Source organism: Prinia subflava, chromosome 6 (assembly GCF_021018805.1).
Source record: "Prinia subflava isolate CZ2003 ecotype Zambia chromosome 6, Cam_Psub_1.2, whole genome shotgun sequence".
In the NCBI taxonomy this organism is placed as follows: Eukaryota; Metazoa; Chordata; class Aves; order Passeriformes; family Cisticolidae; genus Prinia; species Prinia subflava.
The window spans coordinates 37,082,203-37,108,856 of record NC_086252.1 but is presented as its reverse complement, the minus strand read 5'-3'; the positions used below and the strand labels follow the sequence as shown (position 1 = coordinate 37,108,856).

The 26,654-nt window shown below is 44.3% G+C and overlaps 1 protein-coding gene across 3 annotated transcripts in view; it reads right to left on the bottom strand.

Moving 5' to 3' along the window:
• MBD5 (methyl-CpG binding domain protein 5) overlaps positions 1-26,654 on the bottom strand; it is a 112,782-nt gene that overhangs the window by 26,702 nt on the left and 59,426 nt on the right. The window contains exons 3-10 of one of the 3 annotated variants that reach the window (XM_063401025.1): positions 25,849-25,986; positions 22,732-22,917; positions 19,026-19,083; positions 11,058-11,312; positions 10,628-10,854; positions 6,222-6,324; positions 5,669-5,849; positions 1,405-3,501 (exon numbers count right to left, since the gene is read on the bottom strand). In XM_063401025.1, coding sequence (XP_063257095.1) covers positions 1,405-3,501; positions 5,669-5,849; positions 6,222-6,324; positions 10,628-10,740 — 2,494 coding nt within the window. In that variant the 5' untranslated portion in view covers positions 10,741-10,854; positions 11,058-11,312; positions 19,026-19,083; positions 22,732-22,917; positions 25,849-25,986. Of the gene's footprint in view, positions 1-1,404; positions 3,502-5,668; positions 5,850-6,221; positions 6,325-10,627; positions 11,313-19,025; positions 19,084-22,731; positions 22,918-25,848; positions 25,987-26,654 lie in introns of all 3 variants that reach the window. The other 2 variants (XM_063401024.1, XM_063401026.1) reach the window with 2 other exon arrangements.

Here is a 26,654-nt window from a genome sequence, read left to right as displayed (position 1 = left end):
ATGGCAGGAGGAGTCCCCAGCTGGGGTTATGGCCCTGCTCCTGCTCCTGCTCCTGCAGGGACCAGAACCACGCTGGCTCTTGATGCTGGAACCTTGCTCCAGGGCTTTGTTCTGTTGCATTTGGATTTTTTTGGGGGGAAATTCAGCTTGGAGCAGAGTGGAATTCCAGGCACAGCCTGTGATTAACACAGGAACACCACGGGGGCCTTTGGGAGTGGTGGAAAGGCCAGGCAGGGAGGGAAGCAGGGGGTTCCTGCCCCAGGATTGTGTCCTGTGCTCGGTGGGACAGGGGAGGGAACCCCCAGGGCAGCCCCAGACCTCTGTACCCTGCAAAGGGAGTGCAAAGCCCCGGGAGCTGAGCAGGGAATGTCAGCATGACAAGGCAAAACAGCACGCAGGGACTGAGAGCTGCTGCCTCTGACCACTCCAGGCAAGAGAAATTAAACCTTCTTGTGCCAGGGACAGGGAGAAATCCTTGGGAGTCATCAGGAACCATGACCAGAGTAACAGCAGAACATTGTTTGACTGTAATCCAGATTTTCCATAATTCCATTCCATTTTAAGGAGGAAGCTGAGGAATGCAGAGCAGGTTCTTGCTTGGGTTAAGGAGAGGCCACCTGAACACCTTGGTGAGACCTGGGTTTTCATTCCACTTCAGCAATTTACACCACTGCCACCTTCTAATACTTTGTTCAGTCAGTAATAGTCAATTAAATTCACATTTTTAAGCTGATTCCTTTCTCTCTTTACACCCCCCAGAGATGGTAACAGCTGCAAACCCATTTCCTCTCCAAATCTTCCCTGATGAACAAACCAGGAAATCTCTCCCTACACTCCTGCAATTGTTTATTCAACCATTTAATCACCACCTTAGTAAAATTACCTCAATAAAAGCAAACACAGGCTTGGCATTGCCTCCTGCTGGCCCTGAAAAGGGTTATTTTGTATATTTTGGTGCTCCCAGATCTGCTCCAATCTCTGACACCACCTCTTTAATCCCAGCAGGAAAGAACTCACGGATCACCTGGGCATGCCCTGCCAGGTAAGCCACAGCCTTCTGGGCTTGGGGCAGGGCAGGCTGCAAAAAAACTCCAATTTATTTGGAGAAGTGACAGAAGAGGTGTGGGAATGTCCAGAACCGAATGGATTTTATTCACGGAGAGTGTGTGGAAGTTAGCAGGAGTTGTCACAGGATGCAGGCCAGGGCGGTTTTGTCCAGAAAAAGGGAGATCCGTTCTTGTTTACCACTGGTTTTATTTTTCCCTGTTTTATTTTTGAGCGCGTGCCTTTCAGCACGAACCAGGCGCGCTTTTCACCGGGATAAACCCCGGTTCACCGAGGAACACCTCCAAGCAGCCATCCCGGCTTTCCAAGGATGGAAGCGCCCCCTCGGGAGCCACCTACCTGCGTCAGGGCTGGCCTGGCTACAGCTGCTCCCGATGCTGTTGGCGATCGCCGGCGTGGAGGGCGCCTGCAGCCTGGCCTGGGCTGGGCTGGGGTGCAGGGAGCCCCCCAGGGCCATGCCAGCCTGGGGGAGCATCCCGCAGCTCCCGCTGGCCTGCATCTGGTTGAGGAGCCCGGCCAGATGGTTGGAAGGGGCCGTGGCGGGGCCGAAGCCGGGGCCGGGGCAGGGCAGCCCGTCCCCGCGCAGGGGCAGCGCCGGGGCCAGCGCCGGCTCCGCCAGGGGCAGCTGGTGGGCGGGCAGGGCGCCGCTGGAGCCCCCGCAGCCCGACGAGGAACTATTGCTGCTCCCGTGGGAGCTCTGACAACTCATGGACTGCAGGAGCTGCGACATGGAGCTGATGGGGAAGGAGCTTTGACTTGGCTTTCTGATCAAATCGGAGCCGGCTTTGGGCACCGCGGAGCTGTCCAGCTGAGACTGCCTCAGCAAGCTCAGCACCGTGGTGGTGGGCTGCTTCCTTTTCCTCAGAGGATCCTTCTGCTGAGACATGAGTTTATCTCTCAGGGCCGCCCGGCCGCTCTGCCCCTCCGTGGTGGGCAGGAGCACGTTGGCAGCAGGAGGGAACATGGGATTTAAAGTGCTGTGTCCTTCGGTGCTGCCGCCGCCGGCAACAGGTCCAGAATTGCTACTGCTGTTATTGTTGTTACCAGCAAGTTTATTTTGATTTGCTAGCTGTGCTTTGGCTGCTGCTGAGAGTAAACTGCTTGCTGGAAAAGAGGCAGCGTTGTGCTGGTTCAAGATCTGATTTAAAGGCATTCCCAGCAAACCGGGCTGACTCTTCAAGGAACCGCTTCCAGCCGATGCAGCGGGAAAAACTGCATTGTTGGGAGGATTTAACACATTACTCATTCCAGCAATTAACGGGTTAGGGATGTCCTTGTACTGATTAAGTCCGTCGTGCTTGGTGGAAGGGCTGGATGGCATGGATGGCCTCGGTGACCCTATGGTTGACCTCGGGGACCTGGGAGGGACTTTGATGCCGCTGCAGGACGCCTGCGGCCCTAGCGGAGGCAGCAGGAAGTTCCCGTGATCGGACGAGGTGGAAGAAGAGCGCGATCTTTGGGGGGAAGCCTCGATCCTGCCCATGCCGGGCGCCATCATGTGAACGGGGGACGTCACCGGCGACGGCGACAGCGACGTGGACGCCGAGTGCTGGACCCTTTGGACGTGAGCGCCGTGGTTCACGTGGGCGGGCTTGACGGTGGGCAGGGGCAGGTTGCTGGGCAGGGGCACCACGGCGGGGGGCATGCTTACATTCATCACGGGTACCTGAGAGTGGGCGCTCGAGTGGAAGGCGGCGGGGTTCATGATCACGGGGTTCTGGCTCACCGGTTTGCTGGGAATCGGGTCCAGGATGCCAAGAGGATCCTTCTCGGATGTTAATGGCTTTTTCTGAAGAGCACACGAAGGCGGTGGAGGAGGCGGGGGCGGGCCTTGGGGGGGTTTATGGTGGAACATTGCTCGTGGGATTTCCATACCGGCCGAAAAGTTACACAGGGGCTTTTTCATGACCGGGCTCTTGGTGGTGAGGGTGGGGGACAGAGGTATATTAGTCCTTCCAGCCATTGCACAGGATGACTGTATGGGAGAGCCGTGCAGCATGACCGACGGCGGGGACAGGGGCGTCCTGGTCGCGTGGATGGGGCTGGAGTTGGGCGCCCCGTGGAAAGCGGGATTGTTCCTCGTGAAGACGTCGGGGCTGCCCAGCGGGTCAGTCCTGGGGGAGATGGAGCCGTCCCCGTAGATCTGCGAGCCCGAGGACGCGGGGCTGGGCATCCCCCCGTGACTGCCGCGGTACGGAGACTTCTGCCCCAGTTCATTGCTCCCCAATCTCTGCCTGGGATAGGCAGGGTGGAGCTCTGCTTGCTGGCTTCCAGCCATTTCTTGCACATAAAGCCTACCCATGGCATTAGATGCCCCCATCATCAATTTGAAAGGAGTCTTACATTCCGGCATCACAGAATTTGTAATTCCTTCATGTGATTTATTCCTCATCGACCTTGGAGTTGCTGCTCGGGTGGGAACTACTGGCGTCGCACCTGGGATGGGAAACACACAACAGTTACTGCTTGGAAATCCTGCGTCCCACGCTCCAGGGCAAAGCTGCTGAGGGTGAAAATATCCCCAAAAGCTCAGGGAGCCTTTGGCTAAACTCTTGCTGCAGCAGAAAGAAACCTCCATTGACCAGCGGCTGCTGGAACGGTGCCTGTTCCCAACCACACATCTGTAATTCCATATCCCATAGGAACACGGACCATTTTAAACCTTTTTCCTCCCCTTTTCCCTTTTCCAGCCACCCCCTGCAGGCTCCTGCATCTCCAGCATCCTCCCTCTGGCAGGAGGAGCGGGGTGGCTGCGGCAGGGAAAAGGAGCCTCTGGCACCATCTATTGAGGACAGGAGGAACAAAGCCCGGCCAGGACCCAGCCTCATTTCCCACAGAAAAGCTCCTGTCCCAAATGCTGTCCCTCATGAGGGGTCCTGAATGTTCTCTGTTTGTTTTCAGGATAAAAGCCCTGGGGATATTTGCACTTGATGGAGGAATTCCCTGGAAATCCCACTTTTGAGGCTACACCTTCCAACAAACACAAGACCACTTTCCAACTTTATTTAAAGAGATTTTTTTCCCCAATGTTTTACTTCCAGGCTAGAAGCACAAGCAGCTCCAAGTCTGGGGGACTTTCTGCCAGTTTTGCTGCTCTGGGAATTTGCAATTCAGCTCGGAGTGCTTGGCATGCAGCCTCTGGATGTGCAAAATTCAACTGGAACTGGGAGCTAAAAATTCCATGTTCAAATGAACTCAGAGGCGCCTTGAAATTCCTCTACTCATCCTTCCAGCGTGGTCAGATGGCTCTGACAGTCCTGCCTTCATCCTGTTTGCTCCAGTGTGAGAGAAACAAACATTTCCCCTGTCCCAAAATGCAACCAAAGTCTAATTTAGGGGATAAAACTAAAGGTTAAACTGCAAAATAAAATAATTATGAGAGGCCTCAGCTTGAGTGCTGGAAATAAGCAAATGGTCACATATAAATGTGCAAAAATTTTACTTACAAGGGGATTTATTGGGGAATTTTCTTATTTGCTTATGCACAAAATTCTGAGCCACAGAGAAAGAGCAAATAAATACAGAAATTGCCTCCTTCATTTTGCTAATTTTTTGAAAACAGGGATGTAATTTAAATACTGCTCATTGCAAAAATTAAGCAGGGAAATGCACAGAAACTTGGGGAATTGCACTGTTGGTTAAAAACAAAATTAGACTGAAAAAAATTTTCAAGGAAGGTTTTAAATCCTAAATTTCAGCGTGAAAACGCAGGAGCACATCTGTACTATGAACAGCACGGGTGTCTTAGCATTGGCACTTATCTAAAAGTGATTATTTCTTGGTTTTCTTATAATTTTTCCACTTTGAAGTGAGAGGAGCAATTGGCCAGGTGTCCTCACAGCAGTGAGGGGTGCAGAGAGCTCTCAGGCCTCTTCCCAGAGCACAGAAAAATAAACTCAGCCCTTCCCTCCTTTGTGCTGCCCACTGGGTTTGTAACTCTCTTCACAACCTGTTCTTGTGACCCTTTCAAAGCCCCAATTCTGGATGAATTTCTGGCTTTGGAGCTGTTTCAGTGCTAACTTTGCTCTCACTGCAGGTCTCGGGGAGCCCCCCTGGTTTTACAATGTTTTGATCTTTTGTTTGGAGCATACCTGTCAACTTCAGCCACCAATGGATTTCCTCATTTTTTTATTGATGGGGATAATTAAAATGCTAATCCAGGTTGGTGGCCAAAAATAATCCTTGAGAAATGACAGTGGAGATCTCCTCTTGCTGTCTATTCTCCTTTACAATACAATTTCCCATTTAGCCAAGTCCTTAGCCACATCCTAATCCCTTCATAATCACTTTATTCTGCTCCTCTAATTTCCCATGTGACAGAATATCAGACATATTACTACAGTTCCAAAAGATGAGAGCTAATGTATTTTCTTTGTCTAGAACAATCTGATATCTTTTCCAAGAAAATCATGCTCTTAGTCTGGGCTGACCTGCTTTTAGACTCATTTTCTATCTCCCTCCATCTCTGATTACTCCCTTTATTTATTCCTGCAATCTGCTTATTTTTGCACTCACAGTCAGACCTTTGGGGTGGTTTTGCACAGTAATTATGTGTATAAAAATCAGATTATTACACGATGCTGCATGATCTCCTTTTACTCACTTGTTCCACCACCAGGACTAGTTAGAACCAGTGAAGGATGTGGTGCTTCCATGCTTTTGTGAAGTGTAGCCACAGCAATAATTTTCCTTTTGTGGATGCATAGTTTGGTGACATCTTCGTCCGCTTTAACATCTTCGGCAGTTCTCTGCTTCACAGCAGCTCCAGGATCAAAATTAAAGACCTGGCAGTGAAAATTGCAGCGTTGAAAATAATGACTACAGGCAACAAAGTCACCAAATTCACATCAATTAGGGATTTTAGATGGAGTACGGAGGAATTTTCCTCTCTTCCTGACTGCTCCTATACTGCCCAATAGAGATTCCTTGACAGGATGGTTGGAAACAACAAATAAAAAATGAAAATATCTACAATAACTGAGCCAGATCCTCTCCCAGAGGGTCTAGGGCAGAGGGGAGCTGAATTTTGTATTTTAAGGTCTAACTTTGGGTGGACACCACTTATTTTAGAGACGACCTGAACGGAGTTTGAGTCACCAGCAGGGGTAGCTCATAAATATTATTGCACCCAGGTCCCAAATGATGCTGTGCTTTACCTTGGGAAGAACAAGAGGACATTCTAGGCCACACTTGCACGTTCCATCAGTCAGCAAGTAAGTCTTCACCTGCTCCAAGCAGGATAATAAAGACCCACTGGGACTGCAAAGGAACAGAAATGATGAATACGAGCTCTTGGATAGGTCAGGATTTGTATCTGCTCACAAGGACAGGGGGTAAAATCACATTTCATATTTTTTTCTCAGGGTATTTCTTGCTTTTACTCAAGAATTGAGATAATACTTACAACAAAAACCCCAAACATATTTTAAAGGAAACACAACTGTTGCAGCTGGGTCTCTTTGTTGCACAATGTTTGGTTTCATTCAGCTAAAATTTCGCCCTTCTCACTGAAAGTTGGAAATATTACACCAAGGAGCCAGGCCAGCGAGCTTCTGATAAACTGCACTCACATTTCTCCAACTCCCACCAGAAAATCATTATCTCCACATCCCAAAATAGGGCACTGGGAACTCTGCTATGGCAAAATCACTAATTCATAAGATGAATAAAAAGTTGTCGTGTCCCCAGCCTGGAACTCGCAGATTGCTCTTTACTGCTGGCCCAGCTGAACTGTTTATCTGGAATAAACCCCTGGTTATTAATGGCAGCTGTAAATAGCCACAATTCAAACAAAACCAGCTCAAGTGGAAGAGTTTGGATCACAAAAACACTCCTGACTCAAAATTCCGAGCTGAAAATGAACTTTGGTACTTGGAATCCAACACATAAACACCTCACCCTGCACGAGAGCCCAGCCACGGCCAAAGCAACATCTGCAAGTGACATTTAAAGTTCTGCTGACACTTTAAATAAGGAACTTCTTTGCCAGGCATGCCCTGAAATAGTTATTTTTGGGAGAAGTGCTCAGGTTGAATCTGTGTAGCAGTGACAGTTTGGAGGGTGAGGAAGATGAAAGAGCAATCTAAAAATAAAGGTACAAGGTCTGGTGACTGGTCAGGAGTCAAAGCTTCCCTGTCTGAAATCCTTGGGGAGCAGGGGGAAACTGCTCTTTACTTTTATTTATTTTAATTAAAGCAGGATCCTGCCTGATCCCTTTGGATGTTCCCACCTGTCCTGCTCATGCTCAGCCCAGGCAAACTCCACACTGGAGGAGCTTCCCAAGGGAGAATCCCAGACTGACATTTGCCCTGGACCATCCTGTCTGCACCCCAAATCTCTCCACACCCTTTCTGTGACCCTTAAAATCTCCTGTTAAAAGGCATTTCTGGGAATACTCTCTGGAGTGAGGATGCTGTTGTATTTGCGTTGGCTAAAGAGGCTACTTTTCCTGGGATATTTTTAGAAAAAGCGATTTTAAATAACCTTGGTGTGCTGTTTGCCTGGGCACACATAACCAGCGCAGGCTCCAGGAGCTCCTGGAGTGAAAAGGAGTGTGCTGACAGTCAGGGAGTGCAAAGGAAGGTCAAAGCCCTGGATCTGGGGGATGTGGGATCCTGCATTCCTGCTGCACACACACGCAGGGTCATTTGTCCATAAAACCCAACCAGATTTTAAAAAGAGCCATTTTCCCCCTGTTTCTGCCTCGATCCTGGGCACAGCTGTCACTGCAAAGTCTCCTGTGTGCACAAAGTTACTGACACAAAGGATAATCCACAGCTTCCTTAGGGAGAAACTGCCACAAAATCCTGGAATTCCAGGCTGGTTTGGGTTGGGAAAGACCTTAAAAATCCATGGGCAGGACACCTTCCCCTGCCCCATCCAGCCTGGCCCTGGACACCTCCAGGGATGATTTAGGCCCCAATTAGCAGCTCTGTTTTGCTAAGAAAAGCCCTGAGAGTCAACTCAGTGCTTCTAGCAGGTAATGAAAACCAGTTAATGAATGGATTTAATCTTGATTTAATCCAAAGCAACTGCTGACAGCTGACAGGAAAGCGTCCGTGCTTTCCGAGGAGGCACCAAACAAGAGAGTCTTTATTCAGCTGGGATCATCTATTCCACTTAAATCATGTCAGATCTTAATATATCCACTAATTTTCCCTGGGATAGCTGTGGAGTCAATACTGTTTGACCTTTCCTTGCCTCCACGGGCGCTGTGCGTGCTGGCAGGGCAGTGAGGAGTTGTGGAAACTCAATCCTGGAGGATCCAGCTGCCCCCAGAGCCCCGTGGATGCCCCGTGCCAGGCAGGAGAGTGGATTATTGGACTTGCACCCTTTCCAACCAACACAGCCTGCCCTGGGCCCTGCACCAAACAGGAGGGGCAAATCCTCGGCTTCATCAGAGCATCTCGGAGAAGGCAACCAGAAAATTCCCCAAAGAATAAAAAAAAATACATTGGAAATCTTGGGAAGAGGGAAGGAATGAGCTTCTCCAAAGTTGTTGTGTAAAACTCGTTAGGGGTGAGGGAAATGAAGTTTAAAAGTGGTGGGATCATCAAGTACATAAAAATACCAGAAAATTCACCAAAGAATAAAAAAAATACATTGGAAATCTTGGCAAGAGGAAAGGAACGAGCATCACCAAAGCTGTTGTGTAAAAGTGGTTAGGGCTGGGGGAAATAAAGTTTAAAAGGTGGTGGGATTATCAGGTACATAAAAATACTAGAAAATTCACCAAAGAATAATAGAAAAAAATACATTGGAAATCTTGTGAAGAGGGCAGGAATGAGTTTCACCAAAGCTGTTGTGTAAAACTGGTTAGGGCTGGGGGAAATGAAGTTTAAAAAGTGGTAGGATCATTGGGTATATAAAAATACCAGAAGATTCACCAAAGAATAAAGAAAAATACATTGGAAATCTTGGCAAGAGGAAAGGAACGAGCATCACCAAAGCTGTTGTGTAAAACTTGTTAGGGGTGAGGGAAATGAAGTTTAAAGGGTGGTGGAATTATCAGGTACAGAAAAATACCAGAAAATTCACCAAAGAGTAATAGAAAAAAATACATTGGAAATCTTGGCAAGAGGAAAGGAACGAGCATCACCAAAGCTGTTGTGTAAAACTTGTTAGGGGTGAGGGAAATGAAGTTTAGAAAGTGGTGGGATCATCAAGTACATAAAAATACCAGAAGATTCACCAAAGAATAAAGAAAAATACACTGGACATCTTGGGAAGAGGGAAGGAATGAGTTTCACCAAAGCTGTTGTGTAAAACTCGCTAGGGCTGAGGGAAATGAAGTTTAGAAAGTGGTGGAATCATCAGGTAAATAAAAATACTAGAAAATTCCCCAAAGAATAAAAAAAATACATTGGAAATCTTGGGAAGAGGGCAGCAATGAGTTTCACCAAAGCTGTTGTGTAAAACTGGTTAAGGCTGAGGGAAATGAAGTTTAAAAGCTGGTGGGATCATCAGGCACACAAAAACATCAAAGCATTATTTTCCTGGTGTCTGGATATAGAGATTATTGGGACAAACCCCACAATAATCCACAACTTTTCCTTTGCCATCGACCTGTGAGTGAGGCAGAGGCTCAGGGAATTAATGAGCAATCAAGGGCAGGGTGGTTTCTCTCTGCCATGGGTGTCACTGACACGGACTGGGGCTGATTCTGCTAATGGAGAACACAAACAAAAAATCCTGGAATGCATCTGATCCTTTATGGGAGCTTAGTGTGAAACTGGAGTGTGCTCTGGCTCATTAAAGACTTTTGTATTGGTAATACACAAAATGTAGGGAGAAGTGGTTATTTTAATCACAGAACAGTGGAAGAAATTTAAGCAAATAACTGACTGATAATCACATGGACTTGTGTGATGCAAACCCAACGTCCCCACATTTTATAAAGCTAACTTTGATCCTTTTTCCAATAACATTTAATTTAGGCTCTCTTGATCTGAACACATTTATTTCATAGCAATTTCAACGCATTTCTTTGTGACCATTCCAGGGCGAAGCAAACAAAAATCCAATAAGCTAAGAAAATAAACAAATAAAGAACCTGAAACTTTGGGTTTAGGTTTATGTTCTTAGGTTTTTTCCCCACATGAGAAATGTGAGGGATCCATAAAAGTTGGAGAATGTCAGTGATTGTGAACACAGAACCTTCACAGGAATAAAAAGATGGGTTTGGGGCTATTGAGTAATGACATGATTTGAATTTTCTTTGAAAAGAATCACAGAAGGGTTTGGGCTGGAAGGGATCTAAAGCTCATCCAGTTCCAATCCCTGCCCAGGGACATTTCCCACTGTCCCAGGCTGCTCCAAGCCCATCCAGCCTGACCTGGGACCATTCCAGGGATCCAGGGACAGCCACAGCTTCTCTGGGAATTCCATCCCAGCTCCTCCTCACCCTCCCAGCCAGGAATTCCTCCCCAACATCCCAATTAAAACTACCTCCTCCAGCTCCCAAGGCCATCCTGCGCTTGAGGAACGACTCCTTGCAGTTTTTGAGCAGGAGAAAGGGTGAGGAATCCCCTGCCAGACCCCCCAGCCCCTGAGGTGACCTTACCTGATGTAGAGAACTCCACTCTGGTCCACCCTCCGCTGCCAACCAACGGGAACTTGCACTGCTGGTGGCCCTCCATCCGTGTCCCCTCCGTCACACTCCTTCCCACCATTCATTTTCCTGTTTCTGGTTGTGAGTCTTCAAAGGTATCAACAGTGGGGTGATATCCTTTTACTACATCTCATCCTGGCCTCCCAAAGCAGGCCCTGCAGCACAGCTTTCCCCAGATCCTACAAAGTGCATCGGGAGGCTCCAGCTCAGTTTGAAACCAAGTCCTCAAAAGTGGCCATTTTGGTTAATGAGTCACTTTCCCATTATAATCCACATTAAATATGCAATGTTTAACTCCTTATATATTCATAAGGATGAACTATATAGATAAAAATTAGTGCTTCCAACTTGGGAAAATCATAATTCACCAATCCTTTGTTACCTGTCAGAAAGGAGAATGGGGAAAAGGAGAATTTCTAGTTCAACAGCATGATGGCTCCAAGCTTGATGAGTGTCTAAGATAACTTGTGTTTCGTGAAAGCTCGTCTCATCTTTATAAATACGAGTCAGATCCAACACCTCCAGGTATTACACCCTTTATATGCCACATCCTTTTGAGTTTCTTTTTATCTTCTGGTCATGATCCAAGTTGTCTTGTTGAGTTTCTTTGCTGACTCCTTGGCTCCAATCAAACAGCCTGGAAGACACAGAGAGGAGGGAAACACGTGAGGCACCCTCTGCAGCCCTTCAGCCCAGTGCAGTAACTCAGGGAGATGTTTACAGCTGCAGCCATTTCCAGAGCTTCAAATCAAAATTTTAAATGTCAATGGAACCATCGAAACAAGGCTCAGAGCAAACAGAATCCTGCCAGCATTTTCTATTTATATGTGGATGTAATTGAGCTGCATCTTAAAAGCTACAAGAGTGCAACTGCTGGTAAATAGTTGATGTGGAGTTTGGGTGAATTAAGGGATGCATCTTTTCACTGAATATTTTCACATATGCTTCTGTTCAGAACTATCAGCAGATGACTAAATTAATGCCCTTTAAAAATTGTTTAGAAAACTGAATGAATTTCATGTGAAGGAAGCTGCTTCTGGGCTTTGATAATATCCATAAAAATGCAAACCTCCCGCATTTCGATTGAATTAAAATAATCATCTCACCAAAAAAATGGGTAATAAAAAGGGAAAAGCCAGCAGCAGTGACTGATCTCTGAATACCTTTGAAACAATCTGCATATCCTCAGGAATAATTCCCCTCAGAGATTTTCTCTCCTGACAGAAGTTGTGTCATTCTCCCCAAAATAGTTTTTTCAAGCTGACCAGGTGAGACTTAACACTTGAGACTGGACATTTTATTAAGGTGAGACAAACGTGGAATATGGGATTTAAATTGTAAATACACCAGAAAAAAGCAGCAGTCCTAAATTCAAATACAGGATGGCAGAGATGACTGCTGTAATAACATCATTAGGAGATTTTATTTGGAATCAGGTGTCAATCCTGCCTCATTCCCAACACTAACATTATGCCAACATGTTAAAACATAATAAATGTTATAGACCTGACTGATTTTAATAAGAAAAGGGGTTTTTAAAAGCCAGAAATGGAACTTAAAGACATTTCTGTAATAACACCACATTACATCTATATTTAACAGTAATAACAGCTCCTTCCTTCAAGACCACTAAAGGAAGACTACAGAGGCATAAATACAGTCCTGGAAAATGTTCCCTTAAGTACCCTCGTGCAGACCGTTCCCTTTACAAGTGCTGCTTAGAAATGTAAAGTTCCAAATGCTCCGAAAAGAGAAAACAACACCTCACCGGGGCATTGGACAGAGCCCAGGACGGAGGGCTGGAATCTAAGGTTGGAATTTGTGATTGGGAGGCTTTTCCCAACCTTCACGACTGATTTCAGATTCTCTGCAGGATGAAGGGCTCTGCAATGGGCTGGCACTGCTCTGCAGGGATCTGCTCCCACTTTTCCAGGAATTCCAAGGGGATGCAATCCTTGGGCAGCCCCCAGTGGGGAAGGGACACAGGGCTGGGGAGCTCCTGCCCCACAAAGGGCACAGGGGACATCCCACAGACACCCTGCCATGGCTCCTATAAAAACAATTCACCCCTTAATCTCCCAGGCTGGAACACAGAAATGGGATTTGGAGAGCTCTTGGCAACAGTTCAGGGCTCACTCAGGTTTGCAGCTCAGAAATTTGGGGGTTTGAGTGGTTTTATCCTGATTAAGGAGGGAGCAGATGAGGTTTCATCAAAGACAGGCCAGAATTTACCTTATTGCTGAAAGCTGCAGTGGCATTTTTACTGTAGCTCCCATGGAAGGCTAAAACAGGTAAAAAAATGCCCCTGTTATTCTGAATTAATTGAGAATTAACCTTCTGTAATGCAATAAAATCAGAAAATTTATCAAATACTGGGAGCACCCAGTGCAGGGAAGTTGTTCACGTCTCAGCCCAGCCTTGCAGTGGCTCCTGTTGCTGTTCAAGGCCATTATGAGCAAATATCAGCCAGCAATTGCTTATTTTTGCAAGAGACACCTCAAAGTCACTTCTCATTTCTACAGATTTTCATTTCTGCAGGTCCTGCCTCAGCTCCCATTCCACCTCCACCACAGGATCCTCACATCTAATCAGATAAAATTTGTCTGGACTGCACCCGGGAAGAAACAGGACTGAAAAAAGCTAAAAAAAAATAACACTGAACTGTTTAATCCATGGGAAATATTTAAATAATTTTAGGAAAAAGAGCAGGGTTAGGTGGGATATTGGGGAGGAATCCTTCCCTGGCAGGGTGGGCAGGCCCTGGCACAGGTGCCCAGAGAGGCTGGGGCTGCCCAGGATCCCTGGCAGTGCCCCAGGCCAGGGGCTTGGAGCAGCCTGGGATGGTGGAAGGTGAGGATCAGAGGAACTTTAAGGTCCTTTCCATCCCAAACCATGCTGGAATTCCACGTTTCAAAACTCTGTTCTCCTCCAGGTACAAAAATACTTCAACCCTCACACTCCCCTAAGCAGGAGCAGTGACCAGAGCTATTCCCAGCTCCCAAATTTGACCTTTTTGTGCAATTTTCTGTGCTGGGAGGACACCTCGAGGTGCCTGGGTGTGGTGAGATGCAGGAAACAGGGCTGAGGCTGCCTGGGAGTTTTCCATACACACATAATCCGTGTTTAGTAGGAAATGCTCACGGAAGTGAGATGTTTTTCCCTAAAATCCAGGACATTTCCATGTGGATTTCCACAAAGTAAAGCCCTCAGTAACCTCTGCATGTTGCTGGAGGCACAAATGGCACAGGTAAGAGGTGCCCCCATCCATATTTCCATGCTGAAATTCCATCACAAGCCACAGATGGGAAGTTCCTGGGTGTTACTTGATTTAATTAATTCAGTAACACCACACAACGCCAGATTTACAACAGCAGGACAAGAGGGAACGGCCTCAGGGGGGACAGCAGCAGGAATTTCCCATGGAAAGGGAGCTCAGGGATGGGAACTGCCCAGGGAGGTTTGGAGTGCCCATCCCTGGAGGTGTCCCAGGAATTCCTGGAGGTGGCACTCAGGGCTGGGGACAGGGTGGGCACCGGGCACAGCTGGCACTCCTTGACCTTGGAGCTCTTTTCCCAGCTCATTTCTGGGATCCTGAACACCAGAGCCCCAAAGGCTTTTCCCAGAAGGGAGCATCCATCCAATCCAGCCCCAGCAGCAGCAGCAGCAGTGTCCCCACCCCACCCCTCTGGCAGGGAACATTTCCTGTTCCCCCACAGCTCCAAACCCCTCAAGCAGCCACAGAAAAGGAGCCCTAAAAGACCTTACAATCCCATTTTTGCACATTAGGGGGAAAATCCTTCCTGGAAAGGGAGCTCAGGCCTTGGCACTGCCCAGGGAGTTTTGGAGTGCCCATTCCTGGAAGGAATTCCTGGAGGTGGCACTCAGGGCTCTGGGCTGGGCACAGGGTGGGCACTGGGCACAGCTGGCACTCCCTGGTCCTGGAGCTCTTTTCCCAGCTCATTTCTGGAATCCTGGCATTCCCTGAGGGCACAGCCCCACTCCTGATTCCCCATTTCCCCTTCCCCAGCCGAGCATTCTCTGAAGCATTTTGGACTGGGATACAAAGGATTGGATTTTGGAGCAAACCCAAAGTTCTGGACACTGGAAGGGATCCAAAGGCCTGATTTCCATCAGCCTTGGGATCAATCCCTCCCCTCAGTGATCTCCAGACAGCTCCTGTTATCTCACCACCACTTCCCACATCCAAACCAGCTTTTGCCCTGTGCCAGCACACGATGTTTAGATTTGTTTTGCAGTCCGGTTTCATTACGATATCCTTCAAAATATTTCACTGGAGCACTTTGCAAAACTACACGGAATTCCTTCCCCCCTTAGCCCCCTCACCCCTTCCCTGCACAGAAAATTCCCCCTTCATTTTCATCTGCTGGAAGCATGGTTTGAATTTTTAATGGGACTCTCTCCCCTTTTTTGAAATGTTGCATTTCAGGCAGCCTCTTTGCACACTCGGCTGTTAATATTTACTTGAACAAATTTTGAGTCAAGTGGGAAAAACCAGAAAACTCGACAGGATGCAAAAAGAAATTTAGATGAGATATTAATTGTCTGGATTCCAATCTGTTACATATGATATGAATAGTATTGATTTTATTAGCAAGTGGACATTGAGCCAATTAAGACAGATTTTGAGAGGTTGATATTGCAAATCATGGAATGGTTTGGGTTGGAAAGACCTTAAAGCTCATTTAAACCCCATTTAAACCCACTTTAAAGCCCATTTAAGGCCCATTTTGTTCCACCCCCAGGGACTCCTTCCACTATCCCATGTTGCTCCAACTCTCTGAGTAATAATTTTTTTCCTCTTCAAACAGAATCTAAATCTCTCCCTTGTCCTCCAGATACTTCTGATGCTCCATTAGTTTTTTCTTACAGGAACTTGGAAGTGCCCAACAATTCCACGAGCTCCACAATCCCTGCCCTGAGGCACAAATCCCACTTCCCATGGAATTCCCATGGAATGGCCACATTTGGGATCCAAAGCTTTGCAGACATTTAGAAAAAAACACCAAACACTGCTCAGAGACACAAATTACAGTCTCAGTTTTGAGGCTTTCCTTTCGAGCACTGAAAAACCTCCAAAATGAGAAATGCTCTCAAATCACAGTCCTGGGGTTTCGGAACTAATAAGAAATTTTAGCTCCTTAAAAAGCATCACTTTCAAAAGCACTCAGTGCAAAGGAGTTTTTATTTAGTTACCACTTGCACATTATTAATCTGTTTAAGTCTATCAAAGCAATTAGGCAGGATTCTCCTGTATCATCTAATTAGACACAAATGTTGCATCATTTTTTGGGAATGCTCTCCCTGTTTGAAAAGCAGAATTCTCCTGACTAATTAGATCAGTGGTGAATACTTTATGAGGGCCTATTTTTAGGCCAGTGATTCAACAAACAAAAGTGCCTGAAGTGGGAAGGAAACCTTGAATTCTTTCCCTTTTTTCCTTGGGGTGGTGTCCAGGGCCATGGCACAGCTCTACTCATGATTTACTCATGATTTACTCATGATAATATCACGATATACTCCTGATATACTCTGACCTTCAGATTGATAACAGATCTCACTTGTAAATACAGAGTATTGAGAATATTTTGCCACAAGCAGAAAACTGCTCTGCTGTAAATGACTTAATTCAAATGAGGGTTTTAAACTGCCCCAGAGCCAGCTCACTCCCCAGCAGTCCACCAGCTCTGATATTGGGTTATTTCTAACTTTTAAAGCAGTTTTATATCTCTAACAAGGTTTATATTCTCCTGTTTCACATCGCTCTTGCTGCTGTGGGGTTTCTTAGGATTGGAATTTGAGTTTTGGAATTGAATAATTCCCTGGAGGTGTCCGAGGCACGCCTGGATGCAGCTCCCAGTGCTCTGGACTGGGACAAGCTGGGCACTGGCCACACCTTGGTGGCCTTTCCCAGCCTGGATGGTTCCCTGCCAGCCACAGGGATGAATTCACCCACAAATAACAAAATTCCATCAGGATTCCAGGCCCTGTTCTCCACCCCAGGACCCTCTGGATGTTCCCCAGCTCCCAGCCTGCTTCCCCAAAAACCTCTGGCATTTATTTTTCCCAAGTTTCCAAGACCAGCTGCCCAAAGCAGCCACTTCAGCCCTGCTGCTCAGGAACCTGCATTAAATAAAACAACGTGAAAATGATTTTCATGGAACAAACTGGCTGATGTCCATGGAATCCAGCTGATCACCAGGAGCAGGTCACATAAATGCCTTTCCTTGGAGCACTTTGGATCAGGGGCTGTGAAGTCATCAGATATAAATCTGATTTCCTTTCCCAGGGAAAATCAGAGTATCCTCAATTTTGGAGATTGAATTGTGCCAGTGAAGTCATCCAAGGTAATGCACAGCTGGGCTGGGCTGGGCAGGAGCAGGATTCCCTAAAATCCTTTTCCAGGATGACTTTTACCCATCTTTCTGTGCAATTCCCAAAGCTGGGAGCAACTGAGGCTGTCACTTCAATAAATAATGGATCAAGTCCATCCTCTCAAGAACAGAGACCTCTGAAAGGCTTTACACAAAAAAAAAGAAAAAAAAGCCAAAAAAAGGGCAGGAAAGAAAAGGATTTTGTTTTGAACGCTCACCCCTGGCTGTTCACTATGGATTTATTAATAATAATTTATAATTCAATAACATATTTATTATGTCCACCCTATGGAAGGATGCCCAGGATGCTCTTCCAGGCTTCCCAGTACATGGATTTTTTTTTTCTGGTCTTTTCCAGACCTACTCTGTGTCAGCACTCAGATTTTGTCAAAATTAAGGTTAATATTTGGTGTACACCACAAATCAGCTCAGAATGAGGTCTCTATTATCCAAACCTTTCCTAGGGAATATTATTAAAGGGAATATTACTGAGCAATGTGTTAATGAGAAGTGGAGAAACTTCACATCCACTTTATTTTAGGGGAATTTGGATAAAGAGAGGAGGAATTTTCTTTCAATTCTCGTGTTTCAGGCTTCCAAAAAAGCTGATATTATTCAGCATAGTTCTGCAATGTTTTCATAATGAAGATTAGATCAATTTCAGGAATCTTTGACAGAGAATGTTCTGAAAATGTCTAATGAAGAAATGCAGAAATTGAGGAGGAAATAACTATTTGTAAGTGTTGGACAGTATTGATTTAGAGTTTACCAGGGAAATGGAAATTTGGGAAAAGAAAGATTTAATTGAAAAGGAAAATAAAATATATTTTAACGGAACTCTTTTAAAAACCAACCACGAAAATTCAATTAGATTTTAGCCAATTAAAAACCAGGAAAAACCTCAAGATTCCTGGAAATCTGGGGAAAGGCTCCGAGCACTGGAATTACAATTTTTGAATAGCCCCAGATCTCCATTAATTTGGAGACCAAAAATGAAGCAATAAATGACAAAAACAAAACTCATCCTCCCACGTTTTCAATGTAGAAATCTCAATAAACAAGATCAACTTCTTTGTATCAGACACCTGAAGTTGAGGATGGAGCAATACCTCAATAATTTGAATTATTCAGCCCCAGTTCCTGTGCAGGAGAATGTCAGACTGTAGCAAGATTACAAATTAAACCCATAAATTAAGTTTTTTCAAAGTAATAATCACGTGCCTGGACTATTTTTAGCCCCTTGGAATTTTTTCTCCAAGTCTCCCCTTTTTCAACTGTTTATGGAATTAGCTCTGCTCAGCAATTTCCCTGATGAAAATACACTTAAGGTATTAAGAAATATATGGGAACAATAAAAATCAGCTCCTCAGACACCTCAGTGCAAACCCTCCTGTCTTATCTGGCATAAATGGAATAATATTGGAGAGTCTGGACTGCCTCTGGACCCTGAAAATCTGATTAATCTCTCCATTAGCAGATAATTACTTACTAATTGAATGTAGATGTATTTAGAGAATTTGGCCCCACTATTTTATTTGAGAGAGTTTTCTCTGTTTTTTTTTTTTAAAGATGCAGAAGTTCATGGTTATTAAAAAAAAAAGTGGTTTTAATCCTTTTAAATGCCAAATGTTTCCTTCTTGCTCCAGCAGAGATTTATTAGTTATGAGTTTAATCATTTTTAAATCAATCTCGATGAAGATTTGTATACATGACCTTTCCTTCCCCAGCCCCTTTTTCTACTCACACTGCTCTGAGTCAGCTCTTTCCTGAATTCACCATTTATTTAAAAATATTCCTGCACACCCTGCCATTAAAACATCCCCTTTGTTTTGTTACTGAAAAGCTTTGAAACCAGTGGTTTTCATGTGATTTTTATGTATTAATTTAATTTAAAGTGATTTTTATGTATTAATTAAGAGCAGGACAAGGGATTGAAATGAAAATGGAAAAATCCTGACCTTTTTCCTCATTAAGCATTAGATTGAAGGTGGGTCTGTTCATCTTGTTCACTCCAAGCTGGAAAATAATCAGTTAAAACAGAAAATGAGCAATAGTGAGCAACACGCTCCACTCAGGATGTTAAGATTCCAATATTAAACGACTCTTAATTATTTCTTCGTATTTATAAACACTCAGAAAGGTTTCTTAGGATAAATGATGAAATAACTATTTCCACTTCTTGTTTTGTACACATTTCGTTTCTGTCAAACACCACAGCATGGAATAAATAATTTAATATTTAAGGAACTCCCAATGTTTGATTTCTTTTTTACAGAATCAGCCTTACTCCATTTAATCTGAATTCTGGCAACACAGATGATGAAAATTCTTGCCTGTACACACACCCCCTACTACTTTTAAATAAAATTTGATGCTTCAGGAATGTCTGGCTGCCCCAACCCCTTCACTCAGATTCACTTTTCAGCAGGCCCAGGGATTTTTGGCCCACTAAAAGGAGCAAAGTGCCTCAAAGTTGGTGTTTGTGTATTTTGGGGATGAATTCTTACATTACAATGATCAGATGTGTTCACATCATCATATTAATAAGGATAAATCCCCTTGGACAATAAAGTGTGAGGATTTTCCAGGGGCCTGGCTCCTGGAAAATCCAACAGTTGATTTTAGGATAAATCAACTTTTCCAGAACAGGGCTGGTGAAACATTCCTGGATTTGCCATCCAAACGTGATAAATTTCATTTTAAAGCACAGCGAGTGGTACCTGGTGGTGATGCTCAGGTATCCCTGGGTTTGCTCTGGAAAATCTGATTTTCCTGCATGAGAAACACCCCCAGAACAGACAGAAAAAGTCTGAATCTCCTCAGAAGGAGCCAAACAAAAGGGTGAATCAGAGTCAAGCTTGACAAGAGTAAAGAGAATTCCCCAGCTCATCAAAGCAGGGAGATGAAAAATGAGAGTACGGCCCACAGGCACCCAGAAATTAAAACCATGTGGCCCTTTCAGGATGCAGCACATCCAAGGGTGGAGGAACAAAGCTCCAGGAAAGATAAGAGCCTGGAAAATGCACGGCTTCATCCCGTCTATCCCAGCTCACAACTCAAACAGTTCTTTATTCTCTGAAAAAGCCCCCAAAAGCAGCTCTGGAATTGCCTGGTGCAGATATTGAGGATGTTCTGCTCCAAAAAGTGAATTATTGGGGGAAATGTGGGCAAAGAACCACTCAGGCAGCTCTTCATCACAACATATTGAACATTTGTGCTGCAGGTATTTATTTCTCCTGTTCCTCTGCCCCAGCTCCTGGACTCGGCCAAATTCCAAAGGCTGCTGATTCCAAATTTCACTCTATTTGAAAAAAGAGCTTTTCCAGGCATTTTATTTAAGAAAATAAAGGTCTTTTGGTTCATTTTTACTGCACAACTTCAACAGGAAGGTGCTGCCAGGAATGGAAAAGGTTTGCAGGGAAATGAGACACATTTAATCCCCAAATTAAGGTGACAGAATTAAACTGAGGATGTGAATGAAGATCTCAGCAGAGCAAAATGCTCAGCCCATGGCCAATGGGGAAGGTCAAAATGACTGAAATTTTCTCTGGAAGTTCCTTCTTGGGGTGTTTTTAAAAGTTTCCTGACAATGATAGATAAAATAGGTAAAATATCCCAGTTTTCCATCCATAGTTGCAGTCAGATATGAGGTAAAACAAAAAAACCCTTGGCCTGTTTTCTCTTTCCTTCTCTCCTAAATTACACTTGGTGCAAACTGAACTCACTTTTTAGTTTGTTTTTTTTTTTAAATCTACAGAGCAACCCCCACCACTGCTTCAATAAAACCTTCTTATCCCTTTTTTGTGCCCATCCCACAGTGTTCCCTTTTTTCCTACAATAAACACAGCCAGCCCTTTCTGCTGTTCTTTACTTATTTTTACAGATTTATTTCTAAATCTGGCATGGGCTGGTTGCTCTGCTTTGCATTCCTCTGGCTAATACCAATTTAAATAAAATTAATTGATTAAAATTTAATAAGGAGACATTGAGATTTATTTTAAAATAAAGAAGAAATATTTTAATATCTTAGATATTATTTTTTATAATATTATTTTTAAAAGTTATAAGGGTAAGTCCAGTATTGCAAAACACCTCCTGCCTTTGATCTCACCAAGAGCAAACACACACAAAGAAAATTTGGGATGTTTTGAAGGAATGAAGAGATTCCAATGGAAGGGGAATCCCAAAATGGTTGGAGGGACCTTAAAGCTCATCCCATTCCACCCCTGCCATGGGCAGGGACACCTCCCACTGTCCCAGGCTGCTCCAGCCTGGCCTTGGACACTTCCAGGGATGAGGAATCCACAACTTCTTTGGGAATCCTGTGCCAGGGCCTTGCCACCCTCACAGGGAAGAAGGGATTTACAGAAAATTCCAAAAAGGAATTTTGGGAGCTCTTGTGTCAGCTCTCCCTAATCAGGGACAGCTCCCAAAAAAAGGATTCCAAACGATTTGTGACCATCAATGATTCCGTGGGAATGCTGCACACATTGGTTCAGAGGGGAGCAGACACAATTCCACATTTCCTCTAAAGAAGAGAGCCCTGATAAGAACGAAAATGTGTTTAAAATCCTTATTTTGATCCACCAAATATTGCATAGCCCCTCCAGTGACTCACTAAGATGCCCAACACTACTGTAGATGCGACTTTATTTAAAAATAAAAACATCCACATTCCTCCAACTGGGCCACTTCAGATTAGGGATCTCTTCAGCCTTTTCTGGAGGGATTTAAAAAAGCTTTGGAGAAATCTTAAAGCTATGGAATTAGCCTGGTATTTATAGCTCCGTTTCCAAGCGTGTTCTTTGAGCTTCCTAGGATGTTCCTTTCCCCATCTGCTGGTTGTTGACATGGTGTAACCTTGGATTTTGATCAGGAAATCTGGAAGAATAAGAGCATCTGATTTGATGTTGTGCTGGAGAGCTCTGGCTCCATCTCAGGCAGCTCCACTTTGCTTCTCCAGCATCATCCAGGGCAGGAATGGAGCTGCAGATTTTCCAAGAGCACTGGAGTTCCATGGTTTGATTATCTCAGAAGATATTTCTCCCAATTATGACTAATGCTCCATCTGAATCCCAGCAGCACAAAATGGGGGTTTTCCCCATGAAAATTCTGTGCTTCACACACTGGCCAGATACAATCTCTTCAATTGAGGTCACGAAAGTTTTTTCTTTGTTCTCTTATCAAAAATTATTAACTCTGTAAAGTTTTCCCCAATCAATATGACTTTATAAATGACACCCTATAAATTATGAGTATATATTTGGGTATTCTTAAGCACTGGGGCACTAGAAAACTTCAATGTTTAGGCTCTGTAGAGGATTTACCTGTTCTTAGTACTGAGTACTAACAGGAACATAATAAATTCAGTCCATAAATATTATTGAATATACAGATATTATTGAATGGAATTGAATGGAAGTATTTCAAAACCATGTTTGGGCACAGTGTCTACCTTCCACCAAGGCATGAACTGCTGAAATGTTTATTTCTCTACTTCAGCACCATTAAATGTTGAAGATGCCTGATCTTCTGTTTGTTTTTTTTAATGTTGCCTCAAATATTTTATCTTGAAGCTCTGCTGCTGCAACATAAAGCTACAAAAAATAAAATTCCCAATTTTCCCAGCTCAATAAATGCACTGATTTACCTTGGAATACTCACCTACATTGCTTCTCATGGTCTTGCTCCAAGTTATCTTGGGGATCTTGCAGGTTTTTCAGCACTGCTGCTGCAGTTTGAGCTTTGCCTTAGACAGTGTGCTGTGCTGCTCTGGACGGGCTGTGTCCATGGGGGAGGCGCCTCGCCTCCCTCCAGCCCTCATGGGACAACTCCTGCACCCACTCACATCTGCTGGGACAATCACACATTGCAATTAAAACAGCACCAAATGGGCTCATCCCCTTCTCCTGATTGCTTTGTAAGCCCCTCACAACTCTCTGCAGTCCAAACAGAGTCAGATTTGTTTGCAGGGTGGCTTTGAGTGGAACTGAGGGTGATTCTGGAGTGGAAGTGATCCACACAAACCCCTCCAGCTAAAGACAAAGAGCTCAGCTCTGGAGCTGGGATGCTGCAGAAGGCCGGGGTGAGCTGGAGGTTCCACCAGCACCACTGAGGAGCCATAAATGAGGAGCTATTAATGAGGAGCTATTAATGAGGAGCCATAAATGATGGGCTATAAATGAGGAGCTAGAGCTGAGTCTTGGCTCAGGTACAGGACAGTGGTGAAGCCCCAGCTGACACAGAAGCTGTTGGATCAGGGAATCCCAGAAAGAACCTTGAAATGAGCTGATTCCAGCTCCTGCCATGGGCAGGGACACCTTCCACTGGTCCAGGTTGCTCCCAGCCCCATCCAGCCTGGCCTGGGCTCATTATTCCCTCACTCCTCCCTTCCCTGGGCTGTTTCTGTCCCTCCTGTGCTGCTCCAGAGGCTCAGTCCCTCAGCACTGGTTCCCTGCTGGAATCCCTGGGACCCCCAGAGGAGCCAGAGCCTGGCCAGGAGCTGAGTCAATAAATTGGATTCTTCCAGAGGTGAAATGGATTGCAGCTCATTAGGTTAAAGGCACATCCCAAAGAGTTAATGGGGCCTTTAAACCCTCGGATCTGAGAGCCTGAGGACTCAGCTGGGCATCAAATTCACAATAATTGGGCATTTCAGAGTTTTCCCCAAATAAACCTTCATTGATGATTAATTCAAACATCAATGATTTTTGAATCCTTCAGAAAACGGAAAGAATTAGCTCTGATTTTCAAATCACCTCTTTGGAATCTCTTTTAAAGCCATTTATCAGCACAGTGAAGGTCTGGGATGTTGTTAAAACCTTCTCCTGTCATAGACAACCCTGACAGAAAATGGGAATGAAAAATTTCAGATAAGCCAAACAAACAGGGTACAACACAACCCTGTGACAACAAAAGTCACGGAGTGCACTGGCTGTGAAACCAAACACAGCATTTCCGTGACTACTGAAATTCCTTAGTGAAGTTCAGAACCAAAACCTGCAGTTTGCCTTCACTGAATTCATCAGTATCCCAAATTTATCTGAGTTCTCAATTGATCTTCCCAATTCAAGTACAAAATTTGGGCTCAGCATTCTGTAAAAATGGGCATTGATGACTCTTGGTTGTCTCAAACTGCATTTACCGACCTGGCAGAGCCTTTCAAGAATGGGTTTTTTTCACATGCAAGCTACTTAAAATAAAAATTATTAACTCTGTGAAGTTCTTCCCCAATCAATATGACTTTATAAATGACACCCTATAAATTATGAATATATATTTGGGTATTCTTAAGCACTGGGGAATTGAAAACTTCAATGTTTAGGCTCTGTAGAGGATTCACCTGTTCTCAGTACTGAGTACTAACAAGGAACATTCAGTCCATAAATATTATTGAATATACAGATATTATTGAATGGAAGTATTTCAAAACACGACCATTTTATGCAGGTTATTCACATAATTATAATTTATCCTCACAGTGACTAAAACAGATAGAAAGATGGTATAACCTACCATTAAAGAATTTGCATAAAAACGTATTTTAGATCGTAATTCCACTATGGATGTAACACTCTTCATATAAAACTATTTATTAATCTTTAAACACATTGAAAGGTATTGATCAGAGACATTTTTATGAAGAATTCCCCATGAGCACAGAATGCTAATCATGAAAACCACTTGTAAAACTCTAATTTACTGGAAACAATTCCCACAGACAGAGGGAAGAGCCCAAGAATAAAACCTAAAGTCACAGAAGGGCTTAAAAAATCTGGGTCACATGGCCAGTGCTGAAAGGAACTTCCTCTAAAGGCCTCGAGAAATCAACAGCAAAGCACCATAAAATTCATTTAAATGAACAATCTGATTCTGAATTTATCAAAATTAAACAGCAACAATAAATTAATGATAAAATTATCTGTGCTGAGCGTATGGATTTACACAGTGATTACAGAATTTGGGGGTTCTTTTGATTCCATGCACATCCCTAACAATACACTTCCCAAAGAGTTGCAGGAATCCAGTGGTGCCTTTATTTCTGGGGGAGACACATCTGTTTTTTCAGAGCCTTTTGCTGTCTCCTTCCTTTGTGAGCTTCCTATTTACATAACAAGTCTGTGCTAACAGATTAAAAAAATCCTGTCCCCATCTAATCTCTCCAGATACAAACAATATTCTTACAACTACAGTATTTGGAGGATCTAAAATTAAAGATACTTTTTATGAGCAAACATGAAAAATACCAAAAACTGTTATTCCTGTAAGAGCAACAAACTGAACTTTTTAATTGTGTGCTGTCACAAATGAATAAAAAACAGGGTGGCAGTCAGCCAGTTCTCTTTTAACTTTAGCTGGGTTTTAAATGCATTTCTTCTAAATCAAACAACTTGATTATTGGCTGTTTCTCAGGTTATTTTTCTCATTTACTCTGTGGCATAACTGAAAACCTCTCCTCCAAACCAGTTAATTCCAAATTAGAGCCATGAGCTCCATGCTGGAAAATCAGAGCAGCAGCTTTTGTTAGGGAGCATCCAGTTCTGTCTGATTTTCTTTAGAGAAATGATTATTTTTATTTTGTTAAGGGAAAAAGTCACACAAAATTATATTTATTAATGGCACTGTCTTTCATTTCAGAGAAATCAGAAAGCTCAGAGTGGTTTGGGTGGGAAGGGACCTTAAACCCCATTCCCACCCCTGCCATGGGGACACCTCCAGGGAATGGGAATCCTCCCCTTCCCTGGGCTGCCAGAACGAGGGACAAAGAGAGAATTCCCCTACCTGGAATCAGGAAGACTGCTGGGTGTAATCCTTTAGGATTTGGTGCTTCTCAGAACTTTAGGGGAAGAATTGGAGAAGTGCTGTTTCTTCAAGTCTTTGTGGTTTTTGCCCGTTTTGTTGCGATGAAGCCTCTTCTTCCTGCAATAAAATACAGGTGGTACTAAAGGGAGAGAAAAGCAAATTATTCCTAAATTCCTTCTGGAAGGGGCTCTGTCTTCACTGCCCATCCACACAGAACCAGGAGAATTCCCCACAGCCCAGGTCTGGCCGTATCCTCCCCTGCTTTCCACTTGTAGAGGATTTAAGGCTGTAAAAACAGAGCCCACACAGCTGGAGAATGGAGAAAAGGACTTTAAAATGAGATATTCTTGAGAGGATCCACCACAAAACTCCAGAGAACTAAAATAGCAAAAAGACGCCCAGTTTTGCTTATTTATATACACATCTCTTTTTATATACACTCACACACATGGACATTTCTATAAATTAATATAAAAACCCCCAAAGCAGTTTAGAACCATTTAAAGTAGGTTATAGACTTGTAGACTTTTTCTCTTCCCCAAAAAATTCTTTGCAGAATTTGCCCCTAAGCCAAACAGAATTCTGTGACTTGAACAGAGGGCAAATCATGACCTTGGTCTAAGCACTGCCTTGTTTTCATTTTATTCCTAGAACCAGCATAAAAAATGAGTGAAAATACACATGGTGTGTCTGTGACGATGCTTGGAGTTACCACAGGGCTCACACGATTTTCAGGTTTCCCCAATCCAGAAGGCCTGGCCCAAATCAGGCTCAGAAAGCCTGAA